The following is a 19,232-nucleotide window of genomic DNA, read 5'->3' on the forward strand; positions in this document are numbered from 1 at the left end:
TCCAGATGATACTACAAACACCTGAGGAGAACACTGAAATTCATTATTTTCAACTTGACAATGGCAGATAGCCTTTATTTAATATCATTCCTGATAACACCCAGTAATCCTGTAAATACTTTAAAGTGCTTCAAACACAGTTTTTTCATCTGCAGTTCAAGTACTGCTTCAAATCAACCAATGATAATAATGACAGCTTTGAAGAAGCAATAGACATCCAGGGAAGGACTGAATCAGGGAAGGTCATACATAGCTGCTCCTCACTGAGTCTCCTCCATTTCATCACACTCTCTTCATGTGCTCAAGCTAGAATCCTCAGGGGTAATTCTGGATCCGCCACCCCCCCCCCGCCCCCCGCCCTAATCCCCAAATCCAGCTGGTCTGATTAGCTCTACCTCTAAAGCAGATCTCTAATTGTGGCAGCTATCATCTCCATGGTAACCACCCTGGTCCAAACCACCATTTCTCACCGGGACTACTATAATATCTGTTAAAGGGTCGTGCAGCTTCCTAAATGGTACCTAGTCAGAGCATGATGATTTTGGTAGAATAGACAAAAGACTATGCTACGGCGAAAAAAAAAAAAAAAAGTACGTACTTTATGATCTCATTCATCTAGAACTCTAAAAAATAGAAACTAATGTATTGTGACAGAAAGCAGATCAGTAATGGGTGGCAGAGAGGGGCAAGAGGAAAGGATTACCAAGGGACACAAGGAAACTTTTCGGTGATGGATATGTTCACTGTCTAGACTGTGGTGGTTTCATGGATATGTGTGTGTATATACTTTTTGATCTGTGTGTATACACATCCACACTGATGTATAAACTTATCAAATAGCACACTTTAGTTTCCTGAAACTTATGCCAATTATACTACAATAAAACCTTTTAAAAATAAAAACAAACAGGATGATATTTTTAATAAAATATAAAGTGTGGGATTTGCTTCAAATAAACCAGGGGAAGTGAAGAGCAAGGACAAAACGGGAAGAAATACAGATGAAACAAGATTAGACATGAGTTGATAATTTTTAAAACTAGGTCCTAAGAACATGGGGGTATAATATACTATTTTCTTGACTTTTGCATATTTGAAATTTTCTATAATAAAAACAATTTTTAAGTTAAAGGGGAGAAAATCATAAACCAGTATAAACTAAAAGAAGAAAAATACTATGCTGGCTCCAGAGCCCCAGACTGCTAGTAGTCAAAAACTTCCTTAGAAGTTGAAGAGCAGGGGAATGTGGAGTTTAAAGGGACAGATTTTATTCTCTACTCTATCACCTGAGAAATGTGCATGTTCCTTTGAGAGCTAAGTCATCCTTTCCCTGGTTGGCTCAAAGCTGGGCGCCCTTGCACACTTGACTTCTAGTTGAGCCTTCAAGCTGTCAGATCACACAGGCTCCCACAGATATGCTTCCAACAGCCTGAAGTTTAGGATAAAAGAAAAACCATCTTGCTGCCCATTTGAAGTACTTCATGCATGCTGAAGCAGCACCTGGTTAGATAGCCAAGTACTACAGCCACAGGCAACTCAGAAACACACAAACAGAAGCAGCATTTTTATCTTCTTTTCCTCCAAGCCTCTGCTCATGGATCTTCCAAAAGGAGTCCCAACCACATCAACCAATTTTTAAAGAAAGGAACTCCTGGCCAACATTTGCTTAGAGCACACTAACTCATCATCTCATTTGAGCCTCATGTTTAACCTTGGAAAGCAGCACATATCTTTACCCCCATTTTAAGCACGCTAAATACTGAAACTCAGAGAGATGAAATAAATGGAGTGCCCAAGGTCACACAGCTAGCATGTGGCAAGGCCAGGAGTCAAGGTCCGCCCCACCTCTGTGCCTGTCTAGCGTGACTACCTTGCAAGCTTAGCAGCGACTCTGATCAAGATGCATATATGAAGAAAAGTCATATCCCAATTAACCCACTTTTTTTTTTTTACCCAATCTCAAACACGTCAAAGGATTTTAAGAGTAGGTACATGAAACCATTACTGCAAATAAAGCTTTTTCAGTTATGTATAATTTCTTTATCCCCTAGCACAAGGATGTATGAAGAAGGGACAGCAATTAACTTTAGACATTACATGAGGAGAGGAAAAGGAAGGTAATGCCCAAAGAAAGATCAAAGAAAGAAAACTAGGGATCAGAGTGGAAAGAACAGCACATTAAACACAAAACCCAAATTAACAACCCTGATGGTATGTTCTCCGTAAAACCAGCATGCCCTGGGTGGTGATTACCCTGTTAGTGAAATGAAAGAAAACAGCCATTTCTTTCAAGCTACTTGTTTCACCCATGCTAGGTTAAAATGGAAGAGAATTTTTCAAAACTGTATTAAGTTTGCTCACACTGTGGTGATTCTCCATTTTCCAACAAAAAAAATGTCACTTTCAGAGCTCAAGGTCTACAGTAACAATTCTTGCTTCTGGGGTAATGCATGAAACTGGATATTTAAAACATGGATTCTAGTTGTCACAGCTAATAATAGCAACTAGTACTTACTGAGCACATATTATAAGTAGGTATTGTTTTTAATGCTTTTAATCTTCAAAATGGATCTTCTGACACAGGTTCGATTATTGGTAGGGCAACTATATAATTTATTGCCCAAATAAAGATACTTTGAGGAATCAAAGGGGAAAGCCATTAACAATTGTGCCAGGCACAGCCACAATCCAGAAACATTTGGACATACAATCATTAGCCTCATTTTGCAAATGGAGACTTAAGGAACGGAAAGGTTAAATAGCCTATCCAAGGTCACACATCTAGTAAGCCAGGGTTCAAGCCCAGGTCATCTGGCTCCAGGCTCATATTCAGCCATTCTGCCATGTGCCCCCTCTGAGCTGATATACTACCTTTTTTAAAAAAGTAAATCATTCCACTGTTCACTTTGAAGCACACAAACCTCTCTGTATTTCAGAATACATTTGCTACAAGAAAATGGCTAAAACCCAAGGAGAACTATGACTCAAGAGTTCATATCTTTGAAAAATAAAGACAGGGTGCCTGGGTGGCTCAGTCAGTTAGCCGTCGGACTCCTGATTTCAGCTCAGGTCATGATCTCATGGTTAGTGAGATCGAGCCCTGCGTTAGGCTCTGCACTGCCAGATTCTCTCTCTTCCTCTCTCTCTCTCTCTCTCTGTCCTTCCCCTGCTCACATTCTTTCTCTGTCTCTCTCTCTCACAGAATAAATGAAAACTTTAAAAATACATACATACATACATACATACATACATTCGCTCTTGGATATGCAACTGAAACATGTCCCTTGTTAGACATGCTTTTCTTAATTACTTTTCTCCGCATATAGTATCTCCTCATTTCACTCAGGAATAAATCCACATCTAAAGCAGCAACACCTACCACTCAGACATGCATACTTAGATTGATACCACATATACATTCAGTGGTTTCACTGGCTCAAACCACACTGGGCTTTGGGGTCTTAACCTTATACCATAGAAGCAAAGTCTCACCTTCCCTTGAGTATTACTGGAATGGTTTTCAAAAACTTCCAAGGAAAAATGATGTCCCAGAAATGAGTTTGGTAAGTAGGGAGTTCAACATTTTCCTTTCATTACTAAAAAAAACTACAGGCATCATAAAACTTCAGAGAGCCACAACGTCAGGTAGGTAGAAAGTGTTTTTGTGAATATACAAGACCGCTTGCGGATGTGCTTTTTAAGGCAACACAATACTGGCGTGTTTCACATCATCCCCTTTCTCAAATCCCTCAGTGATACCACTGTCCTTTTACACTTACAGCTCTTCCCGCATCTTCCCTCAGATGAATGCACGTTTGCTTCAGTGCTCCATTTAGTGTCTCTGTCAGATGGCACTTCACCAGCCAGGCTGAGGGAGCCAGGCCCTCCCTCCAGCCAGCATTACTCTCTCTCCTCTTACCCCATCTATCCCTTTGTTCCTAGCCATGGTAGAAGAAAAAATAAACATTTGGTCTTTGTCCCTACTTCCTGGCAAACAGCTCCTAAAACCCTTACAATTTCCTAAGTGCTAAAAAAGAAAAAAAAATTCTTTTGTAAGATAAAGAGATGTTTCATTAGAGATAGGGGCTGGGTGTAGCTACCTTCACAATGGGGCCTGGTTGCCAGAAAAACCAAGCCATTAGAGGGGTTGGAACTTTCGGGCCCACCCTGACATCCAGGGAGCGGGGTCGCAGGGGGGATGGACATTGAGTTCAATCACCAATGACCAGTGATTTGATCAATCACACTTACTTAATTAAACATCTATAAAAACCTCTAAACAACAGGGTTCGGACAGCTGGATCAACAAATGGATGTGCTGGGAAGGACATGGAAGCTTGTGTCACTCCTGTTCCTTATATTTCCCTATGCATCTCTTCTGTTCGGCTATTCCTGACCTGCGTCCTTTAAAATTAACCAATCATGATAAGTAAAGTAACTTCTTAAGTTCTGTGAGCTGTTCTAGTAAATTACCAAGCCTGAGGAGGAGATCATGAGAGCCCCCATGTTTGCAGTTTGCTGGCTAGAAGTGTGGCAAGCATGGTGACCTCATTTGCAACTGGTGTCTGAAATCTGAGACCTTGATCTGTAATGACTAACACTAACTCCAGAAAATAAAAAGTCCTAGGCTTAAGACAGATAACAAGCAGGAAGTATCAGTGAGAAAACTTCTGAGACCCCACAGGATGAGCCAGGGCAAAAGGTATCACCAGGGAGCCACCACACAGGCCAATAAGGTGGGAGAACCCGTGTCTACTCCAGGCTCTGTCACTTTACTAGTGGCCTGAGTTTCCTCACTCATGAAATGCAGATGCTGCACCAGAAACCTTACGAGGCCCTTTCTTCACGACCATTCAACACAAGCTAGTGGACACATCCCCAGATCCTTCCACCTTAGAGTTTCTCCATCCCAAATCACTTCACTCCCTCCAGGGATCCTTTCCACTAATTCTTGCCAAGACAGGAGACAGGCAATTAGCAACACGATTTTCTTTCAGGTGCCTTATCCAAGGACGTTAACTTTTTTTTTTTTTTAATCGTGGTGAAATACACATGACCTAAAACTTACCATTTCAGCCATTTTTAAGTACAAGTTGATCCTTCAACAAACTGGGTGTGAACTCTACAGGTCCACCCATAGGTGGATTTTTTTCAATAAACACATTATAGTCCTATATATGTATTTTCTGATTTCGGTTCATCCTAAACAATGCATGGTATATGGTGGTATCATTCTAAAGAAAGGTAACTTCTGGGTCAACTGACCAAGCCGCCAACATCACAGGGTATAGACTACATTTGCTGAAAGGTTTGCTCCAGACTCAAATCACTTCCATCTCTCAGAATAATGTTATAAACCTGTTCAATCCTCCTTGCAAAGTCAGACATGGCTCTAAGCACTGCGTGAAGTGAGACACATAAAGTTTTACCCTTCCTAAGGATTTCATTGATCACATTCTCTTACTCTCACAACTTCCTTTGTCCTTCAGTGAAAACTCATTAGCAAGTTAGGAAGAGAGTATAAGCAATTAGCTTATACCAGATGGTATTTAGAGATAAACATTATTTTCAATGAGTGCTTGAAGGCTTCCATGTTTTTATTTTCGACATTTTGAAAGTGGACAAGTGCTAAGGGCCCAATTCTCTAAGTTCTGCTTAGAGGAAGCAGTGTGTACTTCCTTTAGTAACTATAAACTAAAGACTGTCCACAGAAAGAAGTGTTATTTATAACTGCACGCTACCAGATGGCTTATCTCCTTATCACATCCCTAAAAAAGTCTAGAATAAATGTCTTCCGTGGACTTGATTTCAGAGAGAGGTATCAGTTCATAGCTTTCTAACTTACTGTACTTAAACGGTCATTGCACATGGAACATAGTGGTCATAATTAGGTTTATCAAGTAGTTACTACAGAACAGCCACGTTAAAATTTTTCTCTGCATTATCTTACTGAAACCACAAGGGGCGCTCCTATTTCCTCACCAATGAGGAGGCTGTGTGAGAGTTTAAGTGACTTGCCCCAGGCTATTCAGCTAGTAGTGGGCAGAGCTAGGAAACCGGGTCCAACTCTAAAAATGCATGCTCTTTTTCTTTTTTAAAAGTTATTTTTTAACTTTTTTTAATGTTTATTTATTTCTGAGAGAGACAGAGAGAGAGAGACAGAGCATGAGCCGTGGAAGGACAGAGATAGAGGGAAACACAATCTGAAGCAGGCTCCAGGCTCCCAGCTGTCAGCACAGAGCCCAACACAGGGCTCAAACTCACAAACTGTGAGACCATGACCTGAGCCAAAGTCGGACGCTCAACTGACTGAGCCACCCAGGCACCCTTAAAAATGCATGCTGTTAACTATCATGTTATATATACTTCTTCCATATGTACAATTAAATACATATGCATATATATGTATATATATATGTATGCATATATATGTATGTTTATACATCTGCATAAATGTATGTATATATATATATGTATATATATACACACACACAATTAGGTGCATTTGCTTGATTCTTTAACATCTACAAGATCCTTGAGGGCAAGGAATTTGTGTCTGTTGGACTCCCAGAACCCAGCACATGAGTCTGGCATTGAGTGGGCTGCCAATAATTTTCCTGAATGAATAAAAGTATAGACTTACATAGAAATCATAGGTGTAGATATGTATACGCCTATATTATAAATGTGTCTACATATCGACATAAAAAAAACAACAGAATATCCTGGCAAAAAAGATGGTTTAACTGTTCTATTTTTCTCTTCTCAATAACATGATTTTATTTCCAGATCCTTAGGGAAAGAACAAATGAGTCACACTATAGCATAGGGAGTCATGGAAGGTAAAGCTATAGAAATGGGAATGACACTATATTACTCTGAAATTAATTAACAAGTCAAATGTTAGGTACAAAAGCCAATTTGCCAGATCAATATTTTTAAAAAATAATTTAGTGGAAATAACAGATTAGGAACGTAAGAACAGAAAACTGATTTAAAATCTCAAGATATAAAGAACGAGAGGCGTAATTCACTGCCTCTCCCTTGCTTTTGGAAGAAGCCACTGAATGACACAGCAATTCACATCTCTTAAATTATCTTTCATATTTATAACACTTCCTGAAATTCCTGACTTAATGTATGCAGTTTGTGATAAAATACTACGTGGAAGTAAGTAGCCTTTCGTGTTTTGTTTTTCAAATAACATCTGGAGTCTGGTAAACACTGTACAAGTCTCAACATCAGAAGACCTGGGACTTAATCCTGACTCTGAAAATCAAATTCAAAATCTGGGGCAAAGTCAATACCTCTCTCCATTCCATGAATTCTCATAAGAAATGAATCTAAGACCACATTCCTCTTTTTACACAAGCAGGAATATTTTGAGGATATGAGAAATGAAGGCAGAGAGACAGAGAGAGGGAAAGCACTTTGGACTCTTCAGGGGGAAAGAAAACCTCTATAAATGTAAAGAATAAGCACTTTGACTGGACTCCTCCCAAAAGCACTAGGCAGCCCAGGGTAAAGTCAGGGTGATCACACCAGAATGCAGGGTCTGAGGCTTATCTCTTTGTCTGGAACCAAAACCACACTTCACACTAATAATCTAGAAAGCTAATGTGGGGAAGGGCTTGGGGGACTGTCTTCAAGCTGAGAGACTGCACTTTTTCTTCCCAAACAATTGGTAATGATTCTGACAGGTGCCATGGGAAAATGGTTTATGAATATGGACTGTTGTGTGGGAAAAACTATAAAGAACAGAATTATTCTGTGTGTTGGAAAATACACATAAGTGAAGTTAACTTTTGCTGACTTCCACGTGTGATGAGATAGAGGTCTTAACTGCAATCGTTAAGCCTAAGTTAGGGGCTAAGATACCCGGGAGATATTGGGAGATTCATTGTAAAACCAAGAAGAAAACTGCCCAGGGGAGCCCACATATGCAAGAGATGGAAAGGGAAGCCCACAGAGTGGAAGACAGAATGCCAAGCCTAGCTGAGAGGGTCTGGTCCTGGAGGTAGCATATAAGCTTCTGGCTGTCAATTCATACCACACAGCTCACCAAGACAGGAGATTCAAACCTCAGCAAGTGACCCCCACTGCAGGCCTACTCCACCTAGAATTTCATGAGTACCCCTCCTCTGGCCAGAAAAGCTGCTCAGACCTGGTCTTTGGGCTTTGGACCCAAATAAATAAGGGAGCCTTTGCAAGCCCGACCATGCTCCTTTCTTCTCAGCCCTTTCCAGGTAAACAGAGCACATGGAAAGAATAAACAGCCTTTGAGAGGAAGCCAGAAACCTGGGCTTTGGTTCTGACTTCCTAAAGGTCAGTGGGGCAAAAACTTCCTATTACTGTTGAAGTAGGGGACCATAACTAGGGATTTTGAAATCCAAACTCTCTGTAGGCAAGGACTAGGATTTTTTTTTTTTTTAATGTTTACTTTTGAGAGAGAGCATGCGTGCAAGAGGGAAAGGGCAGAGAGACAGGGAGAAAGAGGATCTAAAGTGGGCTCCTTGTTGTCAGCACAGCCCAATGTGGGGCTCGAACACATGAACCGTGAGATCATGACTTGAGCTAAAGTCTGACGCTTACCTGACTGAGCCACCCAGGTGCCCCAACGACTGTGATGTTTACCACAGCAATTAACTGCCCCTAGCACACAGCACATGCTCATTAAATGTTTATTAAATAAATGAAAGAAAAAGAACTTAATCTGGCCCAACAAAAAACAAGAGGAAGTGCTGAAGGGGACAAGATTTTCAAAAAGGAAATGTTCCAATAGACAGGTACTTGGAAAAAAATAACTGGCTCTAGACTAATGAGTGCTGACTATGGGACAGGCACAGTGTTGACTGCTCTCTCTAACCTCTTTCTAATTCTCCGAACAACCCAGTATCCTCATGTGTTGTTGTTAGTCCCATTTTGTAGATGAGGAATCTACAAATGACAGATGACAGAATCAAAAGATGTCATCCTCTTCCCATGAGGCCACCATGCCAGTAAGTGGCAGAACTAGGATGTGGGCCTATGTCTGAATCATTTTAAAACCAGTCCTCTTAACCATGTTACTGCCAGCCACTTCACCCATCATGGCCTACTCTCCAAGCCAGCACCAGACGCCAGGGCGATTGCCAAAATTTACTGTGCACCCCAAGAATTGCTTGCTACACCCCTAGCAAAATGTACAGATGAAGCAGTAAGCCAAACAAGGGCAAGAACACCTAAGGCCCCATGACTCTTTAAAGCTAAATTTTAGATGGAAACCCAGGCTACTGACCTCTGCTTTCATCACGTAACAATGGTTCTGTTATTCAGCGCAGCAGGACGAACCTGACTGAGGATGGCAAATAATCACATTAGCAAACTCTTCACTCTTTCATTTAACGTTTCTGTTATAACCCCAATCCATTATGCTGACCTTCTGTCCTCCCAATCTTAGAGCACACATGGCTTTCCCTTCCCAGGAGTGCCATACACTGTGAAAAAGATAGCTTATAAAAGCCCTTTTACTGAGCACATACCAAACTAAGAACGACAACTTACAAGTCATTCTCCAAAGCCCTAGTTGGTTAGCTAACAAATTCTTTAAACAGCTCTAATGCTCCTATAAGGATGAGGTAAATACGTTACAGCAAAACTAAAAAAAAGCAAGCACACAAGGACACAGGCATGCACACATGCGTGCACTTGTGCGCGCGCGCACGCGCACACACACACACACACACACACACACACACACCTCACTATTTTTACTTTTACTTTGAGCATGGAGAGGGCTTGATGTTTCAGGACTAAAGGGCAAGGACAGGGCAGCTGTGGCTCAGGGTACCAACAGCTGAGCACTTACTTCAAGAAAATGAAAGCAGTGGAAAAAGACAAAACTCCTTCTCTGCTTACTATGAATTCCTCAAAGGGCTGTGCCCTGTCTTCCCTGTCTGGATGTCAAACACCTAGCAGAGGGATCTTGCCAACTACTGCCATCCTTTCCAAGGGCACCTCCTCAGAGAAGCCCTTAAAGCTCCAACCAGCAGAAAACAGAGTTCATTGAGGCTCCCACCTCTACCATTCCAGCAACAATTCTTACCACGGTGCCTCTGGATTAATCTGATCACTACCCAACCTACAGGCTTCTCAACAACCAGGTCTGTCTCATGCATCTTTGCATCCCCAAGAGAGCCCTGGAACATAGTAAGTGCTCAGTAAATGCAGGCTGAGCCCCCATTCAGAGTGTATCAATGACAAAAACACAGCCAAATCTGTCAATTATAAAGAGCTGGAAGGGAAGGCTACTACCATAAATGACAGTGCTGATAGTCACAAATATTTCTATACGCTGTTTCTCAAAGTTGAAAATCATAAAAAAAATTGAATTTCATGGACAGAAGACATAGGCTCTGAATTGTTTCAAAACGCAGCTATAAACATAGAGAAATTTCTCAAAAGTTTTCTTTCAAACTACTTTAAAAATAGTTGCATAAAAATATAGCTGTATGGGGGCGCCTGGGTGGCTCAGTCGGTTGGGCGTCCGACTTCGGCTCAGGTCATGATCTCGCGGTCTGTGAGTTCGAGCCCCGCATTGGGCTCTGTACTGACAGCTCAGAGCCTGGAGCCTGTTTCAGATTCTGTGTCTCCCTCTCTCTCTGACCTTCCCCCATTCATGCTCTGTCTCTCTCTGTCTCAAAAATGAATAAATGTAAAAAAAAATTACAAAAAAATAGCTGTATGACAAGTGTATGTGGGGGGGGGGGGGGAATAGCCTAAAATCAATGTATATGGTGGTGGGGGGAAGGGAAGTTTTATTTGGTTACAAGCTTACTAGGGGCCAACAGTGAGAAGCTGCCCTTCCTGTTGCTGCTGCACTATTCATAAAAATAATAATAGGACTCTCAAGAATAATGCTACAGTACTAATAATGATTAAAATGTATCATATGCTTGCCATTTGCTAAATATCGTGCTAGGTGATACAACCTTTCTCTCTGTCCCTCACAATTCTATGAAGTCAGAATCTTCTATCCCCACTTAGGAAAAGAAGCAAACTGAGTTCCAGAGTGGTAAAGTGACTTTCCCAGGATCATACAACTGGTAAGCCAGAAGTATAGCAAAAACATTCAAACCCAGTTCTATTGGATTCCACTGGCTCACCTCTTCACTGCTGACATAATCTGAGATCTGATGAGAGAAAATGATGGAAAAGGACAGTCCTAGAATTAATAGCATGGATCAGGGGACATATTGAATACTGCATACGGTTCTGGGTGCCCATTGAGAAAAAAGGATTTTTCCCTTCCACTCTTGTTATTCAGAGGAATGTAATGCAGTTTGCCTTGGACTGGAAACCAAGTTATCCAAGGTGCACCTGAAGGTTGGGGATGCTTATCTAGAAAGACAAAGACAGAGGGGGGCACAGGCTGGGACTATCTCCAGGTATTTAGAAAGCTTTTGTGTACAAGACAGAGAGAAGATGTGTTCTGTGTTCTCACCAAGTACAGAATGAGGTGAAACTTCAGGACAGGATACTCTGGTTGGTCACAGAAACCTCACAACAATGAGAATATCTGATAACACAAGTTGCCGCAGGTGTTAGAGCGGCTGCAGGATCAGAGCTGTCCGCTGTACCAAAGAAGGGATTCCTACAGAGGCAGAGGCTGAAGGTCTTCATTTCCCACTTTTAAATCCACTGGTCCTCCAAACTGAGAGGGGAGGCCAAGATACACGTGAGTGTCCTGCTCTGTTTGCTCAGGGAGAGTCAATAGTAACATGAGGCTGTAAAGGTAACTTCTTATTGTAAAGTAGAAACAAACAGTGTTTTTACGATCTTCCAAACAGCAACTGGAATTCGCATTCACTCTTTGCAAGCACAAAGCGAGTGTTTGGATAATGGGTTTGAAAATGTGTTTACAGGATCTAAATATCTCAGCCATATACATTCACGGTTATTTCTATTTCTCAGCACTTTTGTTGTTGTTGGACGATCAACCTTGCTCCAGAGCCACAAAGAAAAGCAGCAGTGGAGAAACATTAGCTTTCTCTCCTTAATGATTTCCATCTACCACTTGGGAGAAAAAGAATTATTTTCCCTGACACAGTCCCAAGACACTGTTTTCCTTTTAGCACATACTAAGTACAATGTAAACCATATTAATTTACTATCAAGTTTAAGTCAGCTTCATTAACACCTGAATGGTTTTTTTTTCATTTTTGATACTAGGTTACTTCTCCTTCAAATCGATTTATTCATGCCCCTAAAACATCCTCATTAAAAATATGGGAATGAGGTCCTTAGAGCAGGTAAAAGTCCTCAGTCAGCTCCTCGTCCTAGCACAACCTAGGTACCAATGACGGCTTGCTGCACTGATTAGGCTGCTGTTGGGTAATCGCTGGGTGTGGCAGGCTCAACTAAGAACGATGACATGATATTTACCGGGTTTTGCCAGACTGAAACAAGGACAGTCGCATGCCAATGGCAGAGGAGGACTAGGAAGACAGGCTAAGTAGGAATCTAACATTCTTGCTGTACAAAATTCATTGATTCATGCAGTGGCAGGATACCAGAGGAGGGGTTACTGGGAAAAGAAGTAATCAAGTGTGGAGTATAGAGGATGGACCAAAGTGATGTCCCAAGTGCCATCATCCCAAGTCCCAAGGGCAATCACCGCATGGAAAACAAGATTTTGAGCAGGACTGACAAGTGTGGCACCTGCCAGCACACTGTACATGCAGATTTCAGGTCAGAGGGAAGGCATGTGCCATGTGTGACAGCCAGGGGCTCCGAGTGTCATTCAAAACCGTGTCATTCAATGCAGACAAGGAGGGCTTACCACCTCCCTGGTCAATCCTATACCGTGACAAAGCAGCCTGGCAAAACAGGATACAGTTCCAAAAATGTCTGGAGCTATACAATCTAATTGAACAATCAAATTACACACCAACAAAAACAAAACAAACTCAATCTCTGGCTAATAGAATTTGGCAAGCAGCCGGATTCATTCAAAGCAGGAATGGTTTTTGAAAAACTTTATTCCCGCTGGACTTGAATGAACCATGAAGCACTAGCAAGTTTCTCATTTAAGGATGACAATGTGTTATGCCAGCCAACGGTAAGGAGAGATGGAGTTCTGAGCATTCTTTATTTATAAATATCACTTTATTCCCCAACATTCCTCATCAACTCTGCCTGAGAGAAGCATATAATACCCCAAGTAGGCAGTCAAAACATAATTTAAACAAAAACAATACACAACAACACTTCTGAGGTATAAAATACTTTCACATGCAGCATCATCAAATTTAACTTCACAACAAATTCATGATAAAAGTAAAATTATTCCCAACTTGTAGATAAGGAAAGTTAAGATATCCTAAGTTTAGGGGTACCTGCGTGCATTCGTCAGTTAACTGTCTGACTCTTGGTTTTGGCTCAGGTCATGATCTCATGCTTCATGAGTGTGAGCCCCCCTCATTGGGCTCTGCACTGGCCGTGGAGAGCCTGCTTGGGATTCTTTCTCTCCCTCTCTCTCTCTCTGTCCCTCCCCTACTTGTGCTGTCTCTCTCTAAAAATAAATAAATAAACTTTAAAAAAAGAGAGATATACTAAGTTTACAGAAATTCCTTTAATATTAAGTGGCAGAGCTATAATCCAAGTTACTTTGACTCATTCCAAGACTGGAGTTCTTTCCCTCAGGAAAAAAGAGCTGCCCGAATGAAACCATATACCTCAAAGTTAGAGTGGAAAATATATCATAGATCACACCATCCTCTCACACAATCAGCGAGCAAGTCAGCATGGTACGTGGGTAGTGTGAGTGAGTATGCAGGTGCTGGAAATTAGGGTGCTATGTAAGCTCAACACATTCTTTACTGAAAGCATTACATACTGCCATAGATTAATATGGGCCTTGGGGTGAGGTAACTGAAAAGGGAAAAAAATGACCTTTTTCTTTTTTTTTTTTTTTTTAGTTTGGTTAAAAGAAATAGTAGCAGCAATGGTAATACTCTGGACTGTATCTGTGTGGAAAGAGGTGATGCCATCTTAAGCAGCTCCAGAAGACACACACACACACACACACATGCACGCACCCTCCACATAACCTCCTACCAGCTAAGACCAAACCAACCTTCACTTCATATGGTCAAATACATCAGCCTCTCTCAGGATTGTGTGTACAAAGCACACAAGATATTTCCACCACCTGCTTCTGCCATAAATGACTGCCCAATAAAATAAGCACTAATGATTAACTTTTGCTCCCTGGAAGTCACTGAATGAGAAAAAGATATTCCCTGAATAGCCTTTGCATACAGAACAATGACTTTTCTCAAGCTCCCCAAAGAAGCTTTAAAATGATTTGTCATTATGAGTTAGTCTTGGAACTAACACATATGCATGGCACGGAAGAGGTCAGTTCCTGAGTTGAAATGTTTACTAATCACGTGGACATTTTGGTTCAAAACTCTCCCTGAAACTGTCTGTTTCCAAGCAGCCTTTGCTTTTGAAACACCTGAAATATGAATAGTGGTCACACTCAATTCTAGGTCTCTGGAACTGGCTTTGTTACAGGACCAGCTATTCTGCACCACATTCTTTGCTAGGCACTGGAGATACACAGGCCATTAGGGAAAGAAGGCAAATAAATTGAGACCTCAGTGAGAAATAGGAGTTTTAACCAAACCAGATGAAAACTACTATAGTTGTGAGGAACTGCAGGGCTCAAATTCCAGAGAAGAGGGAAGCTCAGAGATGACCTTTCCCATTCTTAGTTTCACCTAGAGGTCTGCTGATTCACAAAGGCAGCAGCTACAAGGCTGAGAAGCTGAACAGAACTCTCAATAGACTCGTGGCCTAAGGAAACAAAAAATGGGATTACAAGACCCTTCAAGGAAGAAGAGCCATAGTAAAACCCCTGACTTTTGGTTGGCATCCTAAAAGCTACATCCAGACAAGCCCTCACAGGGACTGAAGCGCTCCTTCAAAACATCCCAACTCCTGATTGGAATTAGCTCATCTGAAATGGAAGTTTCCACAGGCAAAGGTACATCCTCTCTAGAGAAAGATCACGCTATCCAGATCTCCAATAATATCTATAATCTTCCGTATGCATTGTCTGGTACTCAGCCAAAAATAGCCAGGCATGTGAGAAAACAAGATGTGACCAAACCCAACAATGACAACAGAAGCAGGTCAACAGGGTAGCTAGAGACTAGAGTTATGAGATGCAGACTTTAACATATGATGACTAAAAACCACAGTGAGATTGCACTATACATTGACTAAAATTGTTTAAATTAAAAATATTAACAATATCCAGTGTTAACCTGGAGACCAGTTTTTGTCCTTTTCCTCTGGTTAAAAGAAATACAGTAAATACAGTAAACTGTTAATATATGTTACGTCTAAATGGCAGGTATGTATTATACTATTTTCTGTACCATCCTGAATTTTTATTAAATTTTATAACTAAATGTTTGAAGAAGAAGTAAAAGGTACGGCTAGAAAGATCAGCAAGGATTAAATGATCTTAGCCTTGAGAACTTGTGTTCAAGAAACTGTACTTTCTTCTTTAGACAAGAAGCCACTGAAGGGTTTTAAACAGAGGAGTGACTGCGTTAAATCTGTTCTCTGTAGACGTCATTGTAGCTGCATAGTGCAGAGAGATGGAAGGCAGAGGCCCAGCTGGGAGGCTGTTGCAGTACCCCAGATGGGACATGCCAGTGGCACTGGAAATGAAGGAAGTTGTAAAGATTTGAATGATGGAATCTGAGTTCTCTAGGAAGTTGGGGTTTAGTTCTCAAAACAGATGAATTTTAGCCCATTCAAATCAGGAAGCAAATGAGGCCACTGTGACCAAGAGAAATCTAAAATCAGAACAATTTATAAAGCAAGGACGACATCTAAGATAGCTCCTGGGACTGGGGAAAACAAGAGAAATGTGAATTTTTCTGTAAATCCTTAGAAGACACACAAGCAGTTATAAGACTGGAAGCTAATAAGCGCTCAGCTTGACAACAGATGGTCAGATAGATACATTCACAACTTGCCAGAATCCTGAAGCCTTGTGCACCCCCTTGCAAACATGCAGATGCTTTTATCCGAGGGGGAAAAATTCTATTTCTGACTCTGACAGCAAATGCCAAGTCACATCTTGCCAGTAGAGAATGGCGTCTCCCAACCACAAACCTACCTAGAATTTCACAACCTTATTCTCATTTTGGAGAGAAGAGTTGTCTTTGACCGCTACTTGCACCAGCCCTGCCAGAAAGTACAAGGGAAATGAGTGGGGGAATGACAGTTTCCGAAGAACTCAGCTTTTTCATCTGCACCCAAGAAAGTAGGTTTGTGTCTCCAGATTATTCATGAGCAGCCCACGTGTTATTCTGTGAAGAAAAATCAAGCACATCAAACAAATTTATCCTTATATTCCGAAAAATGGCCTGAGGCACAGAGCCTGACAATTTCTTCAATTACTCGAGCTGCTTAACCCTCCACTGACAAGAGACTGAAGAATTAATTTTCTTTTTTTTTTTTTTAATTTTTTTTAACGTTTTATTTATTTTTGAGACAGAGAGAGACAGAGCATGAACGGGGGAGGGGCAGAGAGAGAGGGAGACACAGAATTGGAAGCAGGCTCCAGGCTCTGAGCCATCAGCCCAGAGCCTGACGCAGGGCTCAAACTCACGGACCGCGAGATCATGACCTGAGCTGAAGTCGGCCGCTTAACCGACTGAGCCACCCAGGCGCCCCTTAATTTTCTTTATAGTTACTCTTAGTTGCCTTTTCAAAAGGTTAAGGTTTAAAATTGAGCATATTAAGTTCCCAGTCTAGCTAGTTTTGGTATAAATATATATTCTTGGTTCTGACTTATGAATGTCTAGCTTGCTAGAGATAGGATTTTTAAATGGTTCTTTCCCCACACACAACAAAAAATATTCAGACACAGTTTTTTTTGTTTTTTTTTTAAGGAAGTGCTTCTCACCTACATGCCCATGTAGTCCCTCAATTTTTGTATGTTCTTCTGGCAGAGCCTGGTTTTAGGGACACAGTTGAATGTTAGTTGCATTTAACATTCTTCCCATACCAGAGTAGGTGAAACTTAGATAAACGTGGTTGTCTTAATTCCCAAGGCATATGATGTACCGAACTGACATACTGCAAAGTGCAGGAAATAATCACTAAATGACTCAACTTCCTGACTCAACATTGACCAGAAAATACTTTCTCGTTTTTCCCTAAATAACACTCCTGAATCAAAATTTCAGCCAATCAAAACTCAGGCACTTAGCTGCATGATAAATACCATCTAGCATATCTCACTGGTTATTACTAAAAACATTAATGAATTTTGCATAGTTATTTAGATATCTTACTCTGATCAAATTTATGAGGCTGAGTAATAATTTCTAAAGTTATAGGCAGATTCCCTCAAATAATTATTACCATCACCATCCAGAAGTACATAAAATGCTTGTAGATATTTCTACACAGCGCTTTAAACTTGAGAGACACGTACTTAATATCCCTTTGGGGAAATTCCAAGATTAATTTCAAGAGCAGACAAATACTCTTCAGAAACACATGAAATTCTTGCCACAGACCGCCTAGGGGATGGATATAATCTTCTCATGATACAGTCTGAGAATGATACTCACTGGGTTAAGTGTTTTTTCAACAGAATGGTGAACGGTCCACCAGTCTGAAGTCCATTCCCATGCGTTCCCCACTATATTGTATAAGCCATAACCATTGGGAGGAAAGGCGTCGACCTAAAAATTAAAAAAAGGGAATATGCTGTCAAAGTACTCACCTTCTTTGGAAAATCTCTTTGCTGCAAAAATGCACTAAAAGAAGTAGAACTTCAAGGTATGAATATTAATTTTCATTCTGACCGTCAAACTCCAATTTGGCCAATGTAAAAACAAAGAAAGAGACATGTTTTGCTTTGATTCTCAAGGGGAGTTTAGAAACCTAAGGAGAGTTTATACTACATGGTAAGGAAGCCAACAAAACTCTTCCTAACAGACAAATAATGACCAAATCTGTACCTGATGGGGGTAGGGGGGAGATGATGATTTCAACTCTCAAAAGCATAACAGAAACATCATATCAGACCCACTATAAGTTTTACCATCAGAGCTAAGATATGTGGCCACATAATGTCTTTTACATTGAAAAACGCCAAGTCACTTCTGTCCTCTCTACCCACCAGCCCCCTCCAACTCACTATCTTATCTTTAAGCCTCAGTCATTATCATCAAAACACTGAGACGACTTGTTTTTCTAAAGAAAATGTGAATTCATTATCAAGCATATTTGTAAGAAAAGGTTTGCAGTCAGTCTCTGGAACCTGGAAGTATGAGGCCAACTGAGATTCATCAGCAAGCAATCATATCACATTTCAAAGGCAGGTCAGACAGTCTGCCACATAATATTGTCACAGACAAAGAGCCAAAGTATAAAGCTTTTTTAAGAAGGAGGGAAGGGAGAGGGGTAAGAAAAAACTTTAACTGAAAAAGTTAGTGTAGACAATTACACTATTTTAGCGACTTAAAATATTTTCCTAACATTTTTTAATGGAAATTCTCAAACATAAAGAAAATTTTCATTTTTTAAATGAAAATATATCAAGTTATCTTTGGGTTTTTATTTTTTATTTATTATTATTTTTTTTTGAGACAGAGAGAGAGAGAAAGTACAATCAGGGAGAGTAGAGGGGGAGAGAGAGGGAGAAAGAGAAAAGGAGAGGGAGAGGAAGAAGAAGAGAGAGAGAGAGAGAGAAGGAGAGGGAGAGAGAGAGGAGGAGAGAGACAGAAAGAAAGAGAGAGAGAGAGAGAGAGAGAGAGAGAGAGAGAGAGAGAGAGAGAGAGAGAATCCTAAGCAGGCTCCACACTCAGTGCAGAGCCTGACACAGGGCTCCGTCCCACAACCCTGGGACTGTGACCTGAGCTGAAATCAAGAGTCAGATGCTCAATCAACTAAACGCCCCAGGCGCCCCTATCTTTGGGCTTTAAAAAATATTTTTGTAAAAAATAAAAATAATAATATAAAATACGAAAATATGTATGTTTTTGTAAATCCATGGGTTTTTTTTTCCCCATACTAATGACGTAGGACTAAAGAAATGAATAAACTAAAAATTCACCTCCATTTGACACATGAATATGGAAGCACCTGATACTTGGGCAGTTCAGAGCACTTCAAAGTTATGAAGCTACTTCCTAAAAGAACTTCATCTGGAT

General features: G+C 40.8%; 1 protein-coding gene across 1 annotated transcript in view; it reads right to left on the reverse strand.

Annotated features, from left to right (window-relative positions):
- The window catches only part of SUMF1 (sulfatase modifying factor 1), a 97,632-nt gene that overhangs the window by 22,890 nt on the left and 55,510 nt on the right, over window positions 1-19,232 (reverse strand). Inside the window, exon 7 of the mRNA XM_007076618.3 lies at window positions 17,646-17,759. Within this exon, the coding sequence (XP_007076680.2) occupies window positions 17,646-17,759 (114 nt within the window). The remainder of the gene's footprint in view (window positions 1-17,645; window positions 17,760-19,232) is intronic.

Source organism: Panthera tigris, chromosome A2, assembly GCF_018350195.1.
Source record: "Panthera tigris isolate Pti1 chromosome A2, P.tigris_Pti1_mat1.1, whole genome shotgun sequence".
NCBI classification, from domain to species: Eukaryota; Metazoa; Chordata; class Mammalia; order Carnivora; family Felidae; genus Panthera; species Panthera tigris.